Source organism: Carassius gibelio, chromosome A13 (genome assembly GCF_023724105.1).
Source record: "Carassius gibelio isolate Cgi1373 ecotype wild population from Czech Republic chromosome A13, carGib1.2-hapl.c, whole genome shotgun sequence".
In the NCBI taxonomy this organism is placed as follows: Eukaryota; Metazoa; Chordata; class Actinopteri; order Cypriniformes; family Cyprinidae; genus Carassius; species Carassius gibelio.
In genome coordinates this window covers 14,542,777-14,567,610 of record NC_068383.1, presented here as the reverse complement: position 1 = coordinate 14,567,610, position 24,834 = coordinate 14,542,777, and the positions used below count along the sequence as shown (strand labels likewise).

General features: G+C 36.8%; 2 protein-coding genes across 6 annotated transcripts; one reads left to right on the top strand and one right to left on the bottom strand.

Annotated features, from left to right (window-relative positions):
• The first annotated feature begins 142 nt into the window (after positions 1 to 142).
• Positions 143 to 5,475, top strand: LOC128026258 (heterogeneous nuclear ribonucleoprotein H3). Of its 2 annotated transcripts, XM_052613154.1 has the most exons (10): positions 143 to 305; positions 1,053 to 1,162; positions 1,258 to 1,413; positions 2,825 to 2,968; positions 3,338 to 3,476; positions 3,979 to 4,175; positions 4,293 to 4,498; positions 4,587 to 4,722; positions 4,806 to 4,862; positions 4,986 to 5,475. In XM_052613154.1, exons 2-10 carry the CDS (start codon positions 1,075 to 1,077, stop codon positions 5,057 to 5,059), a joined length of 1,197 nt encoding a protein of 398 aa, XP_052469114.1. In that variant the 5' UTR covers positions 143 to 305; positions 1,053 to 1,074; the 3' UTR covers positions 5,060 to 5,475. The 2 variants fall into 2 exon arrangements, with proteins under 2 accessions (XP_052469114.1, XP_052469115.1); XM_052613155.1 differs by lacking the exons at positions 143 to 305; positions 1,053 to 1,162; positions 1,258 to 1,413; positions 3,338 to 3,476 and having other exon boundaries at positions 2,826 to 2,968.
• Positions 5,476 to 6,232: 757 nt separating this feature from the next.
• Positions 6,233 to 23,673, bottom strand: LOC128026257 (RUN and FYVE domain-containing protein 2). Of its 4 annotated transcripts, none has more exons than XM_052613150.1 (19): positions 23,521 to 23,673; positions 22,933 to 23,075; positions 16,299 to 16,472; positions 15,748 to 15,865; positions 15,280 to 15,381; positions 13,689 to 13,812; positions 13,533 to 13,600; positions 13,363 to 13,428; positions 13,152 to 13,221; positions 12,962 to 13,063; positions 12,576 to 12,692; positions 12,313 to 12,480; positions 12,137 to 12,234; positions 10,289 to 10,408; positions 10,051 to 10,180; positions 9,772 to 9,866; positions 9,637 to 9,685; positions 9,368 to 9,448; positions 6,233 to 7,175 (listed from the first exon to the last, which is right to left on the bottom strand). In XM_052613150.1, exons 2-19 carry the CDS (start codon positions 23,006 to 23,008, stop codon positions 7,032 to 7,034), a joined length of 1,902 nt encoding a protein of 633 aa, XP_052469110.1. In that variant the 5' UTR covers positions 23,009 to 23,075; positions 23,521 to 23,673; the 3' UTR covers positions 6,233 to 7,031. The 4 variants fall into 4 exon arrangements, with proteins under 4 accessions (XP_052469110.1, XP_052469112.1, XP_052469109.1 ...); XM_052613152.1 differs by lacking the exon at positions 23,521 to 23,673 and adding an exon at positions 23,156 to 23,255; XM_052613149.1 differs by lacking the exons at positions 22,933 to 23,075; positions 23,521 to 23,673 and adding an exon at positions 18,759 to 19,304.
• Positions 23,674 to 24,834: the final 1,161 nt, after the last annotated feature.

Here is a 24,834-nt window from a genome sequence, read left to right as displayed (position 1 = left end):
TGGCAGTCTCTCGCAGTAGTACACATGGAGGTCCTATTATAAGTCTGGAGCGTTCGAATGTGCCACATTGCAGTATTATCTTGGATTAAGTACAAGCCTAGTGACTACGCTCGATGATTCTCCCGTGATTCATGCGCCACATGCGCCACACGCGCGTGACGCCCCTGCTCATACCTCAGACCGTTCGCTGCGCCTGCGACGAGGTCAATGTCCTCTGACAGGCGTTCTCGCGAGAGTTCGACTATCTGGACTACTGGACTATCGTTCAGGGTTACCTGAGAGGACGGGCGCTTGACGGTGAGAAGGTACAGTATACGCTATTCATGTGCACATTTCTTCATATTTAACTTATGTATAAGTTGATATTTTATATTCAATGGTGAATATATTCTGTTTACTTTGGATCGCGGAAGTGCTGGTATTTGTTCCAGAATATGTCAACTTGTCGGTCGTTGATTCCTGTCACGCTAATGTTTACAGTCGTTGTGCTTAAAGTTAACTTAAATCAGTTTCGGTTGCGGTTTGTTTGACATGACCGAACTGTTTTCCGAATGCTATATATAACATGTACCATGTTAGTTTGGTCTTAAGTTTAAAACACTACTGTATTTTGACCTACCGTTACCGGGTAGTGGTTGTCTAGCTAGCTAACTAACTTGAATTGACGTTTAATATAAGGTGCCAACTGATTTATACTAGTCTGGATTCCTAACTACACCGAAACATGTTGCGTTTGTGTGAAATGTTATTATTGTTTGTCTTTTTATCTCTTAAGGAAGCCTCTGACTATTGACAACATGGCTGTCTTTCAAAATATATTGTGTTGCCTAACGTTACCTAGACAGCATTTTTGGGCGTCATACGTGCGTTCTTCTGAAATGCCTCAAAATGCTTTCCAAGTAGACAACTTCCTAGGTTTGTTGCACTAGCAAGGTTCAGAAATGAAAAAAAAAAAAAAAGAGTAACACAAACTATTTTGATCGAGCCTAGGTAGGAAGCTCACTAGAGGTTTAGAGGCACGGCCCATGTGTTACATTCATTTTTATTTTCAGACACAGTCCTGACCAGGTAAACATGTCTCATAACGATGAAGGATATGTGGTCCGGATCCGTGGTCTACCTTGGTCATGCACACAAGAGGAAGTGGCCTCCTTTTTCTCTGGTATGCAAAATCTCAAACTGAAAGCATCTTTTGTTGTGGTGTATGTGAGTTTACAAAAAAAGAGCTGCAGTTGTGTCCTTTTCTTCCATTTCCAGATTGTGACATTGTAGGGAAAGTGAATGGCGTGTGTTTTACCTTCTCCAAAGAGGGAAGGCCGAGTGGAGAGGCATTTATAGAGCTGAAGACATCAGAGGACTTTAAAAAGGCTTTGGCAAAAGATCGTAAATACATGGGTCATCGTTACATCGAAGGTACCGGACATTCCTGTCCACAATGTAGAAAAGACCAGTTGGAGTTTTTATCTTCTGTTGATCACAAACGATGATATTTTGAAAAATGTTGACTTCCATAGGTATCTTTCTTTTCTATACTGGGTGAACCATCGCTTTACCATGAATGATTGGACAATTATAATTTTTTATGGAATATTGCATTATCATACATTTATTTGTGCAAATTTTTTAATGCATCTTGTAATTAGAGGTGAACCAGTGCAGAATTTCTCTTTACATTAATTTCATACTCTTTAGTTTCACTGATAACCGATTTTTCATAATGAAATATGCTGATGCTGATGCAGATAGTGTGATTTTCTTAAAAAAAATCTCTCCTAACTAATGCTGTGAATTGTACTGGGAACACTCTCATTTGCTACATTGCTGTAATAGCATATTAAAGGTTAAAATTAATAACAGAGCTATTATATTCAACTGCTATTTATTCTCAAATAATTACACTCAAATAAAAACTGAATTGTCTGTATACAACTCAGTTGCACATTACGTTTTCATAAACAACTGTCTTCATGTCAGATTTGTCAGAGAACAAACAAAAACACTCATCTTTAGTGTTTTTGTAGCTAACTAATGAACTGTGTGGAAGAGACTCGTACTCCGTGCTGTCGCTTGAACTAAAGCTGCTAAACAGTGATCCATCACGCCACATTTAAATGTGTCAACATAGCATTTATTGTTTGAATTTCATGACAGTGAATAGAATTTGAAAAATGAGACTTTGTTTCTTATCACAAGTAACAGCGCAAAGCTCTTTGTGATTATTGGATGGGAGGTGCATTGTTTGGTTTTAAGGGGAAAAACAGTGTGGATCTGGCAAACCATGGCATGAACTAGGCCTACGGGTGATTCATTGGGTCAAATAGAGCCTGCTTTAATTTAGCTCATTTGTTAAAAGGGTCATATCATTCTGCTAAAAAGAACAGTATTTGGTGTAATGCAATGTGTTTATGTGGTTTAAGGTAAAAAACAAACAAACAAAAAATTATTTTCCATATAAATTGTTTCTCCTCTATGCCCCGCCTTCTGAAACACTTAAATTTTTACAAGGCTCATCGGTCTGAAAATGTGAGATGTGCTCTGATTGGCCATATGCAGTGTGATGTGATTGGCCGAATGCCTCAAGCATGTGATGGAAATGTTACACCCCTTAACATACTATGCCGTCTCCCAGGCCAGCAGCATGAGACTCAGCCCAGCTGCTCTGCTCGTGCACATCCCATCATCGGTTCTCTTTTAGCAGAAAATACTATTGCTATCTCTTTCATTCTGATTTTAAATAGCACAAGTTAAAACACATGATACTTTTGCACATTTGTTTTTTAAAATGTATATTAATTGATTGTCTGCCTTTTGCCCCTTCCCACAGTGTTCAAGTCAAACCGTAGTGAGATGGATTGGGTGCTGAAACGCTCCGGTCCCACAGACTATGACGGCAGCAGTGGTTGTATGTTGCGTCTAAGAGGACTGCCGTTCGGCTGCAGTAAAGAAGAAATTCTACAGTTCTTTTCAGGTACATCTGTTGTTTCACTTCAACACATCCTACACTTGCAGGTATTGCCAGGTTAATCCTTTTAAAACGATTGAAAATTGTGATTTGTGGTTTTTGAATCATGTCAGTTCTTCCTTTTTATGTCTTTATATAGTCAGTCAGATCATATTGTGAAGGTTTTTCATTTTATATACCCAGCAGCTGTGCTATGATTTCTTGATTGATTTTAATTTCATGGATTTATCCTTTTTCTGGTATGCTCTTGGGTTTTTGTCTGACATAGGGAATGATGTAGGGGCTCATTTGGGGGGGATGTATTTTCTGCAGATGAGAATGTTGCGGCTCTTTAACATGTTTCCCCATGTGGGGTTATTTGTCCTTGGGTTAAAGGGTTGAAAATCGTGCCAAATGGGATAACATTGCCGATGGACTACCAGGGGAGGAGCACAGGGGAAGCCTTCGTGCAGTTTGCCTCAAAGGAGATAGCAGAAAAGGCTCTGGGGAAACACAAGGAAAGAATAGGGCACAGGTGGGGCTGGCAAGACTGGGCTGGGTGCTAATGGTCTCTCTAAATGTGGGATGTTGGGGGGAGGGGGGGGGGGGTCATGCATCTTTCTGCTTTGGAAAAAGATGGTATGATCATGTTATTACACTTGAAATGTTTAATTTTACTTAAACGTGTCATGAGGGGACAAAAGAAAAGTAGACAAATATGATTTCATAATGTGGTTGGGTAACACTGCAGAAGCAAAGGAGCCTTTTTATAACAGGCACTGTACAATACTTTTAAGATTCTGTTTCTGTCTCAAATTGGCCTTTAAATACAGTTACATTTTATGACTTGGCAGATTTTCAGACATTTGCTACTTCTCCCTCCGGTCAATAACTGACAGTAAATTGCCAGTTATTGTTATGTCATAATGAATTAAGTAAGTGGGGCCCAAATACTGTCTTCCCTAAAATCTCCCAGATTGCTGTTAAACATTCAGCAGCCTGTACGTTTAACATGTAGCATTTCAAAATAAACTCAGGTACATAGAGATATTCAAAAGCAGCCGAAATGAAATGCGTGCATACTACGAAGTACCTCGGAGGATGATGGGACAGAGGCCTAGTCCATATGACAGACCCGTGATGGGACGCGGGAGCTTCTTTGGGTCCAGTCCTGGAAGGGGAAGTGCTGCCCTGGACCAGGTGCGCAGCGGAGGTGGAGGCGGTTACAGCAGTGGTATGCTACTTTAATAGTGCTTAGTAACTTTATTAACATACCGATCTCAAACTTTTGAACAGTTCTTTCACTGACAGGAAGTGATCTTAAAGTATTGATTTGTCTCTCCATCTTAAGGATATGGTGGGTTTGACAATTACAATGGCTTTAACAACTACTGCTTTAGTAACGGCATGTTTGAAGAGCGTGTGCACGATGATAGAGGAAAAGGAAGAACGGGGGGTCATGGCTACAGCAGCGATTCGGACTCAGGCTTTCACAGCGGCCATTTTGTTCACATGAGAGGTCTACCATTCCGCGCTACAGAGACTGACATCGCACATGTGAGAAACGCCACAAGTGTTGCCACTGGACATATTCTTACAATATTTTGTTTTACAGTAAAGTGTTATCGTTTTCTTTCTTTTTCAGTTCTTTGCCCCTTTAATTCCTGTGAGGGTGCACATTGATGTAGGACCTAATGGAAAGTCTACAGGAGAGGCAGACGTTGAGTTCAGATCTCACGAAGATGCTGTGTCTGCCATGTCAAAAGACAAGAATCATATGCGTAAGTTGTCTCCATTTCCAAACCTCTGTCTTAGTCAAACTGTACCACCATCCTAACTTTTTTTCTCTCCTTCCTCCCTGCAGAGCATCGTTACATTGAGCTGTTCATGAATTCAACTTCAAGTGGGCCGTCCGAAATGGGTGAGTATGACTGTGTGGAGATTGTTGTTGTGCAATAGTTTTGTTAAAAGTGTATGTATAAGAAGGTGTGAAGACAACATTCAAATCTAAGTCTTTTGTTTTGGGGGCATAAAAACACTGCAGGCCGTGGAGGAGGTTTCTATGGCAACTCCGGCGGTATGGGCTCTCGAGGAAGTGGACTAAGGGGGATGTATTGAGGATGCTTAAAATTCATGCACTTTTCAACCCAAAGTTGGAACTTCCAGTCTTTTTGTATGAATATGTTTTCACATGTTCCTATGAAATATGCCCACGATATTTTCCAGACTCGAAGAAAATTTAATCTTAATCCATATATATCTAATATATATATATTTGAGCTGTTGCATATAGATTGACCGGCTACTGTACATTTTGCTTAATGAATTTTATATGACATTGCTTTGTATGTATTTTGACTCAAAAAGGAGCGTGAATAGCTTGAAGCCCAAGTTGCGTGTGAGATTGCACTTTTGTTTTCTTTCCCAAAGCAATAACATCATTTTGGATGTTTACCCGTTTTTGCTGCTCGGTAAAATTTCTAATTGAAACCTGTGAAATTTACACATCCGTGGAATAAAACCTTTTATTGATACATTTTGTTTTTGACCTAAGAATGTTTACTGAAGACCACTGTAATGTAAGAATAAAGCGTGATATCTTGCTTTTGGTCAAAGCTAGAGGAAACATATGGCATCAGTCCATTCATATATCATGTTTTTCAAAGCACAGGAAGATTTGTGTACTAGCCTTGTGTTTGTTCATTACCATTTAAAACTTTAGGATCAGTAGGATTTAAAAAATGTTTTGGCTACATTTATTTGAGTAAAAATACTATAAAATGGTAATATTATGAAATAACAATTTAAGCATTGTTACAATTTAAATAATAAAATGGATTTATTCCTGTGATGGCAAGGCTGAATTTTCAGCAGCCATTACCTCAGTCTTCAGTTTCACACGATGCTTTAGAAATAATTGTAATATGCTTATATGCTCAAGAAACATTTCTTGTTTTTATGAATGTTAAAAACCGTTGCACTGCCTAATATTCAGTCTTCCACATGCATCCTGTCATCTGAATGATAGTGTGTGTATAAGGAGCTTAAAGGAAATCTTTACTGATTTTTATAAAGTAACCATAACATTAACTTATATATTTTTAATATTATCAATATGAACGATTACTGGACTGAAGCAACTTAGGTTTACTTTGAAGAGTTAATGCATATTTGCGGAATAAAACAACTTATTTCAAAACAATCAAACAAAACTAACTGTTCTGACCCCAAACCTTTGAACAATTGTGTGTGTACTGCGGCACCTAATTGCAAAATCCATCACATGAAAAGTGGAACCATAATCAACTTTAATGGTTTAAGGCTATGTATCGTTTCATACATAAACTTTACATTTAAGTCAACAGTTGTATTCTGAGTAATTGTCCAGACAAACGTTAGCACAGATCCTCAAAATGAGTAGTGTTCCAGTTCTGTACCAAGGTAAATCTGCAATTGTGAAACAATACCATTTCCAGACAAACCTGAACACCATATTCAGAACATTATTTCTGTGCTTTCTGATGTGAACTCCTCAGTCATTCTCCAGCAGCACTGACAATATTCTACTTACATATACATAAGGTTTTCGCCCCTTCTAGATTCAGGGAAACATTTCAAATCCTTATTTGTCAGTTTGGCTTGTTATACAGGCACATATGAATGTAAGGTTATGGATTTGAAATATAATTGCTCAAGAAATGATATCCCTTTAAGTAACTGCATTTGCTAACTTTTGAATCTTGAGGAATGAAACCTGTTCACCCTTACATATCAAAAGTATACAATGCATGGGAGTGTTGTACTAGTACTGTATAAATAATCTAAATCAGTCTACTTGCAGCCCAGATGGAGGGCACTCAGTCATTAATTCTTTGTAAACTCATTTCTTTCATTGCACACTCGGTGACAAACACTGCATTGGCCATCTGCACAAGTGCCATTAAGTCTTCTCTGAGGCAACAGGCTTTATCCTATGTCAAATGTAAACTTCAAACACAGAGAAACGGGTGCATCCATTTTGGTCACTTTCACTATGCGGGACAGCACAGTCTGATTTTGGCCCTTGTTACGATGTGCTGTCATTTCTATCTTACGTGGCATTGGAGGAGCAGCGCTGGAGGAGCAGAGCGTGGCAGGTGTCGCAGACTCTCACGGGTTTGGGTGAAGCGGGGAGTGGCAGCTCATTATCTGAGCAGGCGTTGCAGAAGATCTCCCCACAGTTCCTGCAGTGGTGCTGTTCAAACAAAGACAAAGAAAAGAGCTTTCAATTAAAGGGCCTGTTGTTTTTTGGTTTGGATTGGACTCTAAATGACTTGGTGGAATCTTCACAAATGATATTTTGGGATTCATCCAAACAGTTGCTCTGGGGAATTTCCCTTTAGTTGTTTTTCATGGGAGTTAAATATATAAATCAGAATTTTTTAGAGTAAGGTCCCATTTAAAGATAAAACAGAAGTAGTAACACATACATTTTTCCTGTAATATGACACATCCAAGTGAAATATATTATCAAAGCAGAAAGAAAGAAAAAAATGCTCGGCATGGATGCAGATATGAATATCAGCTTTCAGTTAGTTGTATGAGAAGGGGCGGGGTTTAGGCAGATTAAAGGGGACATAAGTTCAAGTTTTCTTTTCTCTTTGGAGTGTTACAAGCTCTTGGTGCATAAAGAAGATCTGTAAAGTTGCAAAGACTAAAGTCTCAAATCCAAAGAGATATTCTTTATAAAAGAAAAGAGTCAACCACGCCCCCCTAAAACGGCTCGTTCCAACACAGCACAGAGGAGAAACAATAATGTACAGTATGTGGAAAATAATGTGTTTTGAGTTATAAATCAATTTGATTACACCAAATACACAAAATAATGTTCTTTTTAGCAACATCCTATGACCCCTTTAAATCTGTGTCCCAACCGGTCCCAACTGATAGTTTTCACGTGACGTCACACACTAATAGGAACGCCCACCTAGAGAGCAAAATGAAGCTTTTCTCCACTGACCGCCAGTTATTTTTACGCAGTTTGCATTAAGTAGTAATGTAGTAAAATCCAGATATTCAAATGTGAAATTCTGTAAACATTTAATTATGTATATTTTGTACAGGCATGCATATGAACTCAGAATATAAACACAATGTGCAAAGTTTCGTGTTAAAATGGTTTCCCATAGAAAACCATTATAAGGAAAACACTGAACCAGTTCATATTCTGACCTCTTCTGCTTGCCTATATAAGACTATGCATCATTAATATTGTGATTACTGAATTTGTTCTTTTAATATTACTGTTTTAAGTGTTTTTACAATGCTTGTCGCACTGTTTAATGATTGAAATGCTTAATATGGATAGAAATTGCCGAACTTGAATTTTTCACGTACTTTTGTTTTATGCTTTTGAAAGGTTATCTAAATACTTGCGGCTGTGAAACAGATGGAAATTTGAAAGGATTGTGCTGCAGTTCTATGAATGTTTTGCCCTCCAGCTCTTGGAGCCGGTCACATGACTGAAAGGGGCTGCATCCTAAGTCCACAAAGGTTGAACTGAATGTTGTTAAATGGAAAAGTCTAGCCTACAGAAGAGTGTTCTTGTTGCCTAGCAACTATGAAGGCTGCGTTTGACGAGTGCCAGGCCCAGGACTATTATAAAAATAATATTCAACTGTCTGAAAACAAACCAGGGTTCACAACCTGTCTAATTATGTTCACCTTGGTCCACCATAAACTAAGAATAAACTACCAATAAAACCACATCTTGGTAATATATGTCAACATTTGAACTGCTTTAAAAAAAATCTTTTTATTTTACTTATTTTTTAAATTTGTTTCATTAGATATTTGAATAAGTTAACACCAAATATTAACATTTAAAAGTGTTGTAATAATCTGCCATTTTGAAAGTCCTGTCATCTGTCTAGGCAAGGCCGCATTACAACCTTCGTAGATCGGGAAAAAAAATAACTCAATTCAAGGTCATATTTGAGACTTTGAAATGGGACAGCTTTGTCTTGTTAATGCAACCTTCAAAGGATGCAGCCTCTGAATTGGAACACAACTTAAAATGTTTGGAAAGGTCTGGCATGCATCACCAGAAAGAAGGCTGTCGTTTCACTGGAGAATCAAAATGACATTTTAATTAAATATTGGGATGTCCCAAAAAGTTAAACATGCATAGATGATAGACCCTTAACAGTGATTTAGAAAACTTCATTTCATGCCGTCTCCAACAGTACAGACCACCACTTGCCAACTCAAGTCTTTTATTCAGGCTTCATCTAATCCTCATTTGGACATGTTTTCAAGTCTTAAATCCAGTACGGTCTTTGTGCCAGTGAATTTCTTTATTTAGAGCAGTTGAATTTGTGTGGATGTGTGAGATTGGACAGCAAGCTGTGAAAAAGACACCGCTGTGCATTACAATTTGATTCTGACCTTTCTCCTGGAGATTGAAAACTCCTTCTCACAAAGCTTGCAATGGGTAGCATCTTTGTCCTTCAGCCAAACCTGTCCACCCTGAAATCAATTGTTTATTAATATGATCAAGTCAAATTACTCAAGAAACTGAAAATGTTCTTACAAAAAAAAAAAAAAAAAAACACCGTGATGGTTTCAGATGGTACTTTGATATATATCATCGTTCATGTCCACAAACATGTTCCAGGCAGTTTTTTTTTTGGTTTATCTCTAACAATGTTTCAAACCTGAAGTGCTTTGTTGGCTTCTTTTATATCTTCAATTTTCAACTTTGACCTAAACGAGAAAAATGTGTCTTATCAGTAAAAGAATGACATGATTTGAAGGCTCCCAAATGGCATTTGTATATAAATCCTACATACTCGCTGAGTTTGCAGCCCAGCTCCTCCAGCGCCTGTTCCTGCTCTTCACAAATTCCCTTCAGCTGCGTATTCTCATCCTGCAACCTGTGAAACTCCTGACAAGACACAAGGACACATCAGAGCCCAAGACAGGATGTTTGGCTTTCACCACAACGAAAACATCCATGAAGAAGCATTTCAATGACACAAACACATTAGTCCTCATACAGATGTATTGTGGACTTAATGGTTATTACATTTCTCTCCCTCGCCATTGTTGAGATGAGAAATTCATCGTACTTTTTTGAGTCCGTTGATTTGCTGTGCCTCGGTAGCGAGTTGTGCGATGGTCTCTCGTTCTCTTTCTAATTCATTCTGTAACGTCTGCCGCCAGTCCCTCTCTATTTTCAAGTCTGTTTCCAGCTGCATCCTGAACAAAAAGTGCCAATTATCTTAATTTTCCACTCAAGCATTAATGGGATATTGTGATACAAATTAAAAAATTTGAATTCTCTTCCAAAGCCGTTGCAAAACTTACATTTGTTTCTCTCTCTGGGCAATCTGCTTTAGGAGACTGTCAGCTTTGTTTGTGAAGTCCTGCTTGAATTTGCGCACCCCATCTTCGGCACTGACACGTTCCCTCTCGGCATCCTGCAATCTGGTGTAATTCAAACCAACTGGGTAAAACTACGGCTCAGAATGTAATGGAATGGGCGGGAATGTATTGGAACAAATGGGAAACAAAATAAAATGATGGCCATAATTCAACAGCCACAATAGAGCGGGAACAAATACAGAGCCAGACGACAGAAATAATGCGCTGCGGGAAAAGCCAGAGAGTTGAAAAGAGTTGGCAATTTAATAAGGGTCGAGGATACTTTGATTTTCTAACGTGTTTTTTTGTCAAGTAATTCACAAAGTAAACAGTCACGAGTAGTTGAAAACATCGAATTTATTGAAGGCTGTGATAAAAGACATGTCATATTTGTGGTTTCTTTGACTGTTAAACATTACAGGTAAATATTTACGCTACAGAACCACAAGAAAGATTTTCTCACTAAATAGTATGTGGAAAAACAGTGACCATCATCAAGTAAAACTTAAAAGGGGGCTAGTGAAGAATGATCAACTCATCACTTTTAAGAACACTGCATATTGCCACACAACTAGCTCGGAGTAATAAAGAGCAAATTTATCTTAATATCAGAAGGAAATATCTTTGACAAGTTTGTATTGGTGCTCGGTGTCTGTGCTAGCGCATTTTACAAACGACATAGCAAGAGTTCTTGTCTGGCTGAGTAGGTCTTTGTCACTATTTGTTGATCGAGGAAAAACATGGAATTAGAGGAATGGAAAAGATAAGAAAAAAGAAATGAAAAGGGGAACAAAAAGGGAAAGAGGATGTAAATATCAGTGAATTTCAACTTCATCCCAAAGCTTTAAGAACTTGTTAAGCAGTGCAGTCATAAAACATCAGAAATACGATGGCGGTAAATCAACAGAAGAAAGGGAAGGATGATTCATGTGGACAGAGAAATGGACATGACAGCACTACGTCACCACAAGAAAATAACACAAATGCTAAAGGATGAGCGGTTAGATGAGAGAAAGCCATTCAATGCGCCTTCAGATCACAAGCATGCATGCACCTTTGCATGCTATCAGGTATCTGACACTTCTAGACCCTCTGAAAACTGATTCTACTGATGATTGGTTTGGACACCATCAATGCACGCTAATTTGATTTAGGCTTTAAAAGCTGATATCATATTCTGAAATGCATTTACACTAGCGTTCAAAAGTTGGGGGTAGGTAAGATTTTTCAAGTCTCTTGCATTCACTTGTTTTGCATTCACAAAAATACAGTAAAAACAGTAATATTGTGAAATATTATTACTATTAAAAATAACTTTTTCTTTTGTAATTTTAATATTTTTTTTATATTCAGCAATCATTGCTCCAGTCATCCTTCATCCTTAAGAAATCATTCCAGATTTTTTTAGTTCATAAGAGCAGCATTTACTTGAAATTTAATAATCCTTTGTAACATTATAAATGCCTCTACTGTAAATTTTTATCAAGTTAATGTGCCCTTGCTTGAAAAACAAGTTAAATGCTCAAACATTAGAATAGTAGTCTAATGTACATATGCTACTTCCTGCAGACAAAAATCTGATTTTCTCAGAATCTCAAAAAAACAAACTGGCCAAAAATATTTTTTAAGTTTTTATATACATCATATAAATAAAAGATAAAAAATCAGGCTAAACTAAATATTCTAATTAAATTCAAATAACCAATCAAACATTTGAAAACAACTGAAAACATTCTGAATGCACTTCAGTAGTATGACATGATTCTAAATAAATGAGGAACTGCTTCTCACCTTTGTTCTAGTTGTTTCATAGTCGCCGTTATCTGATTGGTCTTCTCCTCTAACCGTGCGATCATGTCGTTTTTTTGTCTCATGTTGTCATCTGAAGACTGTTTATGATTAAATAGCTTGATTACAACATCTTCTAACCACAAATTGTGAAGAACACCCAACAAAAGATGTTATACCTGCATTTTTTGGTACATCTCCACATTGATGGCTTTAACTTCATCTAATTGGTGCCGAAGTCCAATCAGAGTGTCTTGCTTTTCATGGATGTCCTTTTCTAACAGCTTCATGGCCATTTCCATCTCCTGCTTCATGCTCACCTGCACAACCAGCTCGTTCTCCACATCCTTAAGCACAAATACAAGTAAAAGCAGGTTTGACCTCCACTGAGTGCCACCGCACAATCTGAATAGCAGGTTCCTATTTTTATATGAACACACACCTGCCTGAGTTGACATTCCTCTTTGAGTTGGCGTCTTGCCTCATTGAACATTTCATCCAGGCCCTGCCTTGATTGCTTGTACGTGTCAAGCTCACAGCTCAAATCTCCTTCTGCAATCTGAATAGAGTACAGTGCTTGTACAGTATACAGCAATTATAATATATAATGAATTTTGTATTTGGCTTTCACATTGATTTATGAAATCCTTTAATTATTATCGCGTAAAACTAGGGTTCCAAAAGCAAAAGGGTGTTAGGGGAAAAAGTACAGAGAATGTTTTTTAAAATGTAAATATTTTACAGATCATATTTTCACACGTTTATAATTTTTTTTTTATTGCTTTAAACATAAATACCAACACACAAAACAAAAACACTCAATAATACCTCAAGACGCTGTTGTGCTTTCATAAGAATGACTGAATTTTCTGTTCTGAGTTGGTGGTTCTCTTCCTGTAATTTAATTATGTTGTTTTTCGCAATTGCCAACTGCAATAAAAAAAGATGACAGCAACAAGTTAGTATAGAACATAACTATTTCACAGAAGAGACTTATTCTTCTGAAATCAAACAGTACCTCTTCGATGAGTTTGGAGTTGGATTTTTCTAAGGACTCCACACGTCCCTGTAAGCCTTGAACTGAAGAACTTCGACCAAGACAACGTTTTAGATAAAATTCATAAACGCTCATATCGAAGTTTTAAAGGGCTTTGACAGATTAATCTGTTTTTAGAAGCCACAATCACTCCTAATATACCACAAAAGTTTCAGAAAAAGCATTAACTTACTTCAGCTGCCTGTTTAATTCTTCAACATAGTTCTTCTGATCCAAAATGGCAGAAATTTGTCCATTTCTATTCCAGACAGATTCAAGATATAGGTTATTCGAACGGCATAATACATCAAGGTAATTCTAATGATTTAAAGTGATCAGTTATTGTCCAAGTGTACTTTCTACCTTTCTTCACTTCTGTAGTCATCATCAATGTCATTTTTCAAGTACATGGAGAAGTCTATTACACCAACCTATAGATTCCAATACAAGGCATTAATATTTCTCAGACAGACGCTAGACAGCAGGTTATTAAAAATGGCCAATACACAATGCTCCTACTTGTGTATCGAGGTCCTCGCCCTTCACACATAAGTTGGCATCTATGACGTTCAGTCCCACCAGGAGACCGACGATGACAGCTCCCTCCTCCTCCAGCATCACTGCCGAGTTCTCATAGAACTCACTGCAAATCACACACACACACACACACACACACACACAAATGCTTTGACATTTATCAATTATTATTGGAGTAGAAGTTTATATGAATGTGTCTCTTAGGGGAACTGACTGTCTTTAGAAAAGTCTATGTGGTATTTTCTATTTATCTTGCCTCTGAAAATGCACGAGTGTTCACTAGCGCAGCTAGCGGTAACCCAGGAAACGCTATCATTGCTCTCACCTGCTGTCAAAGAGTGAATCTGCATCTCATTCAATTCATCAGATATGTTTTATGTAGTACAGTTTCCCAATAATAAAGTCAGACCATTCTTTTTTTTTTGCTTCAAATTTCGAAATTAAACAGTCTAATTTAGAATTAAAACTACTCATGCTGCATAAATGCTGCATCTTTAGTTGGATCATGATTAAAATCCAGTGGTTGTCTCTAATTTAAAATGGAAAAAGCACAGACAAAGCCTTTTAGTTTGTTTATATTAAGATATTTATTTTATTTGTGCAACTTGTTTGATTTGGGGTTTGTTTTAAAATTTCAATTAAATTTTGTTTATTTTAATTTTTACAAAGAAACATCCAGCATTAGCCTAGTAAAATGACAACTTTTCATTTACTGTATATTGTCTTCAATCTCATTTTGAATTATGAGATCAAATCAAAATTGTGAATTGAATCGAGAGTTCAGTAAATAGTTACATCCCTAGTATCATTTAAATATTTAGGGTCAATTTTATTTTATTTTTTTAATTAACACTTTTATTCCCCAAGAACTTTCTTTTCATCAAAGAAAATATTTTATGATTTCCCCAAAAATATAAAGCAGCACAAACGTTTTCAACATTGATGATAATTATAAGAAATGTTTCTTATTCCTATTATTATTTTATCTATTTATTTAAATTATTTATTCTTTATTTGGGATTTCTTTTTGCATTTATATTTATCATCTTTGGAGTTGTTTCTGTAGTTTATTTTAAGCAAAACTCAAGTCATACAATATTTTAAAGACTTGCTGTTAAAGGACTGTATTTCTGTTTCCTTTAGGAAAGCACACTGTACATTGATCATGTTATTTCTGAATAAAATTAAATAAATGTTTACTAAGAAACAAATTTTTAAAAATGTAATTCTTCACAATAATAATGTTTTTAATATTTATAAAATAAATGAAACCTTAGTGGGCATAAGAGACTTCTTTTAAAGTCCTCTGAAAAGACTTACTAGCCACAAACTTTTGACTGGTGGAGTATATTTTAAATCTCGGGCAGTAGCAGCAGAAAGACTTCTTTAGATGGCTACAAGTGATGCACACTCTCTAGACAGCACTGTTCACTGCAATCTGATGACCTGAGCAGGAAACACTAGTTTGTCTCAGACACATGTTATCACTTCTCTAATAACTAATTCTCCACCACAACTGTTGTGATGAAGGAAGAAAGTATGAATTACGGGTACTGGAGGGGAAAATACTAACCTAAGTATATCTTTCCTGGTGATGAGGAGACGTAGGTAATCTGCTAATTTCTTCTGCATCAATGCCAGCCTTAGCCATGCTCGGGCTCTGCCCAGAGGTGTCCTAACAAACACATACAGACATATTCAGGCTGATTTACAAATGATAGATAGAGAGATATACAGAGAGAAAGAAACTCAGACAGATAGTGATATGCATAATTCTGGAAATAGCCTTTACTTACAGTTGCAAGTTTCAGTTTTGTCAGGGAACTAGAACTGAAATTTGCACTTCCCTATTCTGAATGTCACATTTCTTAATGCACTGAAAAATGAATGTGAGAAAGCATGTGTATATGTATATATTAGTGGGCCTGATTGCTTTTATATTAGTGTATTTGAAAGATCTAAACAAAACTGAAGCACTTAAAGCACTGCGTGCAAAGTAATCAATGTAACAGTAAGGCCAAATATTGTGAACTGAACATACTTAAGGCCGGGAAGGTCTCGTACACTGGCTGCGATTTCGCCTGCTTCTGGGCAGAGCTTCTCAACCATCTCCAGAGGCCCCCACAATGACTTGTTGTATCCAAGAAATGATTTCTTCACTGGGAGATGGAGACAAACTTGTTTCTTAAACAACTCAGGGTCACTGTATGTAATACAGAGTATGTAAATGCCTTGATTAAACACTCAAAATAGTATTCAAATTTTGTTGCACGACTGGCTTACTGGACAAGAACTTCAGATGATCTGTCACCTGAGAATGATTAATAAAAGCATTTCCTCATTTTATTTTCCTATAAAAAGCCTAGCGTAACAGTGGCTGCTGTTTGTCTGATGCCTAAGAATAACACTAACATATGCCTATAAAAAAATATATAAAAGATATTGATAACAGATAATGTTTAACACCAAATCAGCTATTCGACCAAAAAAACGAGCATATAATTACTTTGAATGATTAAGTTTTGTATTCAGTTGTTGTTAACAGATGGTTCTCTGTGGCTGGCTGTTTGGTGATGGTTGAACATACTGTACCTTTGAGACCGTGCTTCAGGCAGTGCTCCATGACAACAAAGAACTGTTGCAGAGGCGGATAGTCAGAGTCCAGAGTTCGTCCAAAGCTCAGAGCCGACTCGATCAGGCCTTTGATGCTGAGCTTAGCCATATTAAGCAAGTTTGCTCGTTCCATTGCCATTGGATCTCGAAAGGCTAGAAGACACAAAGCCCATAGACTACTTTATCCAAAAATGATAGCATTATCGCTAGAATCAAGTTCTTACAGTAGTAGTAGATGAAAATGAATATCAAGAATCAAGCTAAACTCATCACAGCACTTTAACCTCTGGCTGTCTCCTTAGAACTAACATGTGACCACACTTTGCATGGCTAAGTTTAAATTTTAACAAACCCTTAAAGCGCTTTCACTGGTCTTGACTCTACTGTCATTCAACAGTACTTAACAGCAGCATTTCACTTCTTTGTTTTGTGTTTCTACAACAAATACTGCACAAATTATATACACTGGACCCTGTTTTCACCATCAGGCTAAAAAAGAAACGTTATGCAAATATATTCAGACAGGCTCTGTCTAGCAAGTATACTGACACTGTGGTACTCTACTTCCCACTTATATCAGTTGGTTCCAATTTGCAATTTATTTGGATATTATATGAATGAGGCCTTTTTCTATCAGACTTCTGGGGTAAATAACTTAATACATTTTGCATCTCCTTTCTTTTCAGTATTTTTCACTATTATTATTATTGAATTTACAGTAACTGTATGGATGAACTGGTGCTTTGTAGTCTTAAAACATCAAGATTTATTAGATGCACAAATGAATACAAACCAACAAGGCACACTCTTCATGACATCATACCATTATGACATCATGCAGAAAATGTTGCATGGCAAGCCATTTTAACAAATTTCTTAAAGCTAATATAACTAGTAACTATATTTTCTTACTATCATTTACTAGTAAATATTATTCAGTACATTACTAGTATATTTTTCAAGTTTACTAGTAACTATTCATTACACACCAGTACTTATTATTTAGAACTTAGAGACAATTTCATTAATGGCAAGTGATCACACTTTGCTTTTTTTGGTTGTGTTTTGTTATGATTAGTCTGAATGTATACTTTATAGTTCAATTAAAAATCTCACTAGTAAGTTACAATAGGAACAGATAACTATTTTAATAGTCAGAGGTAACTAAACAATATAGTAACAGAATTAGTAGTATCTCTAACTAGTAAAATTGCAATCGCTATTAGCAATAATTATACTACTATAGGCCTTCTAATCAAAAACATAAAGTTGATACATAACTGCACAAATCCAAACTGAATTCAATGGCAAAAAAAAGCAATTTGTTACTAGCAATAGCCGCATTTCCACTGTCGCGCCAGTGTGAGCCAGTGCTTTAAATGGGCCAGGTGGTTCTAATAGCTTTGGACCTGTAACACCAAGGCCAAAATAGCACTGGGTTTCCATCATCGGACGAGAAGCTCTGGTGCGCTTCACTAAAACCTGCCCTTTACATGCCTTTCAGGAACAACGTCATGCAACTCCATCATTTCACCAACAAAGAGAAGTTATCAGAAAATGAATAAGAAATAAGTCACTGGAACTAGCACAATCTCTAAACTCTTGAGATGAGACTTATGACAGCTAAAATATGTTACCAAATAAATACACGATTGTGATAGAGACTTATAATATGACGTCTGATTTCTTCAAGTGGTCACATTTACCATGTTTACTATGGTAACGTTAATACCTTGAGTGCAAAGTCTTTTGCATCACATAAATATTTCTGCCCTGTATGGTGATAATCCACATCGGATCAAGTTATTTGAAACTCTCGCTGCTGACTGAAAGTGAATTTTGAGCTCAACTTATTTTAAAAACTTTTTAATGCTGGTGTTATGTTAGTTTTATGAAATGATCCACGTCGCTGACGCCCTCCAGACGAGGAGAAACTCTGCTTTTGTTCAGAACCACTCCTCTAGCCCCAACTGACCGGCTTTGGCCCAAGGTTTTCGTCTGGCCAAAAAACACAGCCGTTGGCCCTGAGGAAGCACCGAGGAGGCACGATCAAGCACCGGAAGTGACCGTGAAAATGCACTAGAATGCTGCTTTTGGCCCAACAGTGGAAACGCAGCTAATAATGGCCTAGTTGCATGGCAAACTATTGGGTTACTGTCTTGTGGCAAATGGATATATAATAGTGAAAACAACTGAATGAATAGATATTATTCAGAATTCTCTCTCTATATATATAAATATTATATATATATATATATATATATATATATATATATATATATATATATATATATATATATAATAAGTACTGGAAACAAAACAGATTATAGTTAGTTTTAAGCAATAAATGTTAACATGGCTTGCCATACACGTAGGCTCTGCATCTGAACAACTGAATCCCAACCTCAACCACGGGCTTTAATGTTATACATAACCTACCCTTGGCACCCCATTCTTCGGGAAAAGGCGATGTTTTTGGCTCTGTCACTTTGGGCAAGACGTGAATGCCACCCGAGAAGGTTTCTGACGCTTTTCTGGCTAACGCGAATATGGGCGCCTGCCATCTCCCGTCTCCAGATTTCATGGCAGCGGCACTCACTTTCTCACCGGCGACCGATTTATCCTCCTGCAATCGGAGGATACCGAACATTTGCGCTCTCTCTTTGTTGCTCTCTGCTTCTGCCAACACAAGGTCCTGTTCTGCAGGTGTCGCCATCGTTAACGAAAATATCATACAGTTTAGGAAAACGCTTCACATATCAACCACGGCGGTGATGTGTTGAGCGGCATTGATAAACAGTTCACGACGTGATTCAAGCGCTTTCCTCAGTGATGGTCCTTGTCAACGCCCCAAAGGCGAAGTATGATTTCCATTCATATGATCATGGTATCTCTAGAGAACAAATGGTTAGATTGTAGATTTGTTTACACCCGAGCACTCCTGCACGATCCGTCTGCAGCAAAGGGGTGGTGTCATAACGATAAAAACACGTAATTCAATGGAAGAGTACGGATATACTACCCTCTACTGCTTGTATGAAGCATTGTCCTGGACTGTTATTTCAATAGTTTTTCTTTTAGAAATAGTCACTGGTTAACAGTCTTAACACATAATAGTTTTAGATCATAATTGTTTATTGTAATAATGGGGGCGAGAATGGGGTCATTATAAAATGACCCAATACTTCGTTCTCTCCATCATGCACTGAGTGACTTCATTCCCTTTTCAAAGACAAAACTTAGGAAAAACTCTTTGAGAGGAAAAAGTCTCTCTTTGATGTAGATTTAATAGAGGTCGGGATCGTTGCGTCACGTCGCAATGCATTGTGGGAATCGCGGTACAGAAGTAGATGTACTGTATAGTAGGCATTAGGTAACGTTGGTCATTTGGTCATTAATTTTGATTATTTTTTGGAAAATGGTTCAGTATTGCTGTATTGTAAACTGCTGTAATCGGTTTCATGATTGACAGGGCAAACGCCTCGTGAATCATATTAGTTTTCAACATTTTCCTACTTGGAAAAAAAACACAAGGTGTCTGAAATCACCAAGAGGCGTCAGATGGCTTGGGTCGCCACTGTACGGAGGGAAACCATCACCTTCGATAATATTCAGGGTGTCCGCGGGGTTTTAAAAAGTATTAAAAAGTGATAAATCAAAATGGTCAAATTTAAGGCCATTAAAAGTGTTAAATGTGGTCTCAGAGGTATTATTTTTTTCCAAATTAGGTATTATTTTTTCCAGACTATCAGGTGTCTTATTCTGATTGAAATTCTATCTGCGTTCGTGTTAGTTCGTTTATATGGGCTTTAGCATATCTGGGCACATAATCAAAGATCTTCCGTCTCCGTCTCACTCAATGTTTGATGCTGACGTCATATTCAGTGGTCGTTCGGCATCATCTCAGAACACTGCGCGCTCAACAGAAGTGGCTGGCTTACGTTTTATTTTAGACTTGCTTCAAGGCATATCTTCAACGACTGGACAACCATCGTCGTCTTCATGGACAAATGCAAGTTTTCTAATAGCTGGGTTAACGACCGGTAGTACCGAGGTCCCGTTCAAACCCGGTTCTTGACGCATACAGCGCTATGATTTCCGCGAAGCAGAAAACGAGTACGGAATCTCAAAATCCAGTCATGTAAATGAAACTTACATTTTAATATGGACAGTCATGGAATTTGTGAAAGCATAAATTAATCAAATCAAATCTCCATATGGACCAGTATCTGTAAATGTTAAGCCGCAAAAGTTGTTTGAAATATGAATCCGTGTTCTGCGCGTCTCTGTGTGAATTAATGAATGGCAGAGACGTGCAGGTTTATTTACTACATAGACTGAAGCGCATGTCGCTTGCATTAATTTCAGCATCTGTTGTCTTCTCCTGTCAAAATAATCGAGTTCATTTAGAATTATTCATATTCATTTTCGAAAAAGCAGAAGACATACCGGTTTCTCCGGTAGTGGGCGGAGCTAATGCGCAAATAGAAATTTCAAAATGACAAATATGCATTCATTAGGCCTAAAAGAAAATTTTTACATAAGGGCATTGTGCTAGAAATATTACTATTATTTAGTAAAACGTATGTGATACTGCTACCACTGTTGCAAAAAAATAAAAAAACTTTATTTAAAAAAAAATAATAAATCTCAATATTTCTCCCATGTTTTAATTTTAATAGCAAATCCCCTTTATTTACCAAACATAAAATGTGTTTAAATTTGATAAATTAAAAGACAAATTAAATTTGGGTGAAACTTGTTTACTGTTTTTCATAATTATATAACTTGTAGAAAAACTTTAAACACAATTCTAAATAAGTATAAAGAATGGCACTGGTTTTATTTTTAGTGCTAAAAAGTTATTTTTTTTTCTTTATTAGCAAATTTTTGTGTTTTGCTTTGGTACCGAAATTGGTACCGAGAACCGTGGATTTTCACTGGTATCGGTACCGAATACTTAAATATTGGTACCGTGACAACACTAACAGGCAGGCTTATTGTTCGGTCTATCCATTTTCTCCATTGCACATTTTATGGTATTTGTTTTATTTTTATTTACTAAGTGAAATAAATGTGCAATATGCTGTCAACATCAGTCTCTTAATCTATTATTTTTTGTATGTTATATATGTCAAAATCGGTGTAAATAATAGAAAGGTCGCTGATTAACACTTGCAATTCAGTGTCGTGATGGTTTTAAAAAATATTCTGAAGGTAGTGAAAAAGGTATTAAAAAGTAGTAAATTTAACTTAAGGATTGCTGTATATACCCTGATATTATAATGCATAGTTATGGTGAGACATGTTGTGTATGGTCTCTCTCTCTCTCACATACACACACACAAACTCAGACACAAACACATTACGTTTTCTCTAGTTTTTGGCCAGTAAGGGAGTCAGTTTAGTGTCTGTATTTTTTGTTTAAACATTTTCTTTTGACCCAATCCTGAACTTAATTTGCTTTTTGATATTTTTGTGCTGACTGTATTTAACAAATTTGAACAACTTGTTTAAAAAAAAATAAAAAACTGGAACGAACTTCAAAATAGGAAGTTAAGCGTCTTGTTTTGGTGAATGGTGGGTTGTGTCTGAGGTGAATGTTCGTCAATATTATACCGGATTACAGAACTACCGGAGGAAAACAGTGGATTTTTGCAAGTATGATAGGTGAGTAATTACTCCTGAAGTGTAACAAACCCGCATAGACAAGTTTCATAGCTCGCAGAATCTGATAAGTGTGTGTGTGTGTGTGTGTGTGTGTGTCACCACTGATGCTTGGTTAATGTTAACATTTCCTTAGTGAAAAAGATTGTTTTCTCCACGTTTAATTTGCAGATCCATTTATGATCTGCAGGTGAGCCTCCAGTGACTTTTTAAAAAGTCCGCCTACAACCTCTTTTTTTTTTTTTAAGTAGCGTTGTTTGGCTTCATTATTAAGTTTGTCCGTATAGGTATAGGCAACTTTTTTTGTCACGTTCTATAACTTTTTCTGGATACTGGCTATTATCTTATTACAAACCTGCTTTGCGATGCCTCTAAAATGGCCGCCGTTACCCACAATGCACCATTCCATGACGTCTACGCCCGAGCTCTATAGCGCATTCACAGTAGTCATAAACAGTAGGCGAAAAGTACCCGGATGAATATCTCTGCTAATTATGGTGTGTGCATAATATCCCATAAGGCCATAGTTAAAGAGGAGTTGTGATGGCTGTGATGCAATGCAACTGGTACTGATCCTGGTGGATGTAGTTTGTCTTAATTTTATTTATACTATATGAACAGGGCATACTTTTTTAGCAGTCAAAAAGTTTCAAACAAAGATCCCACTATTAACTTTGAGTTATTTAAATTAAATGTAACTTCTTTTTATTAAGTGCATGTGTTCATCTAACAGTTCTGACACTGAGGAATTCAAACTTGCGCTTTAAAATGAACAATAACAACATATGCTGACAGCCCCCTCACTGGTGCTGAGTCAGGATTCTTCTCCTTGTAGAGTAGGGTGTCACCATGCAAAGCTAGTTACAAAAGGCTAGGTCTGCAGTTGCAAACAACTATAACTTATATACTTTGTATAGTTTTAGTAAAATCAATTCTAGAAGCTTACCTTGACTGTAAGCTAAACGCTCCATACTTTCACTATGGGTGATGCCCCACCGGTGGAGGCTCTGAGGGGAATACATGACTGCTGCTCCACAACCCTTTCAGAGCAAAGATGAAGCTCTTGTTTCTCAGTGAGCCCTGAATACACTGAACACATAAAGACAGTAGATGGGTGGTGGTTAACATTTAAAATCACTTCCATATGTCTAACTGAACTACTAGCATACCTATTGTTATTTATTCGAAACTATTTAAAGCTGATTGTCATACTGCTGCATACAGTTGCTGACCTACATCCAGACATCCAGTCACAAACTCAACATGTTTCTGTTGTTTTCTGCTGATCAGGATCTGGCTATCATATGACTCTTATTTCCTGCACCACTGTGCCTCCTCACATGGAAGGAAATGTTGACACATTCCAACTGAACAGACTAAACACCTTAAGATTTCAGTGTAGTATAAATGTGGAGCTAAGAACAACATGAATTGAAACATCTAATGCTTTGTCATCTTATAGGCACTTTCTTCTACTTTAAAATGTAACTGAATCACTCAGTGATGCTGCAGCAACATAATAATACACACTTACCCCAGTTAAGTCTACACCCGGTGCTGGTGTTCTTCTGGTACTATTGGGCCAGGAGAGCTGATAAGGTGAGGCGCAACCATTTGCTGCATTAGCTGGTTGTGGGGAGGAGATGTCTCTCGCTGGAACAGCTAAGTGCATTGGGGCAGTTTAGCAGAGGCGGTCAAACAAAGAGGGCGGGACATGTGTGCCTACTGGTCAGCCAATAAGTGTGGAGTTGCAGACTACTCAGGAAGTGGGATTCAGAATGAGACTGCACTGCAAGAGTAACATGCATTATTATGACAGGCATAACTTTAAGTATCACGGCTAATCCTTATTGCAGCTGCATTTTGTGTGGTAGCTAATTTTATGTAAATGGATGCACGTTTCACACAAAATAATGATTATACACTACTGTTTAAAGAATATAGTACTTTAATTTAGCAAGGAAGTATTAAACTAATCAAAACTGACTGTAAGGTATTTAACATGGTTACAAAAAAAATGCAATTTCAAATAAATGCTGTTAATTTGAACTATCTATTTAAAAAATAATAATAATTCCACACAAAAAATCAAAAGCAGCAACATTAAGCTGCATAACTGTAATATTGATAACAGTAAGAAATGTTTTTTAGCACCAAACCAGCATATTTTGTAATATTAGTTTTTATTGTATTTTACGGTGTTATACTGTATTGCTCAAATGAATGCAGCCTGGGTGAGCATAATAGACAAAAAATAATAATTAAATGAAAAAAAATAAAAATTGAATAAAAATTGCTAACCCCAAACTTGTGACTGTAGTGGAGGGTATTTCCACAAGGGTAATGCCCTGTATTCAACGGTTTTTTTTTTTTTTTTTTTTTTCTGTTTTCGGTAATTTAGATTTATCAGAATGAAACTGCAAAGGGGGGAATTCTTAGGTTTGTCTTATACAAAAAAAATAAAAAAGTGAACTTGTACCTATACAAACCTGTATTCGGTATTTATTTTAATAAATAACATTAATAAAATGCCATACTTTTATTTAATGGCTTACTGAACGTCAGAGAATTATGTCTTTAACCAGAAGATGGCAGTGTCCTAAAAAAAAAAGAGTAAAAAGAGTAAAAAACAAAGAAGTATATATAAATAATCAGTTAATCTTCATCATAAAATGACTTTGATTACTTCAATTACTTCTTCAGTGTTCAATTTAAAATAATCTTCCACTTCGGACTTGAAGTTTTGATGAGTGGATTTCACATTTGTGATCCTCCTGATAGCACAAAGCTAAACACTGTTGTGAAGAGAGGACAAGTGGCAGTAAAGAGCTTTGTTCTGATTCATGGT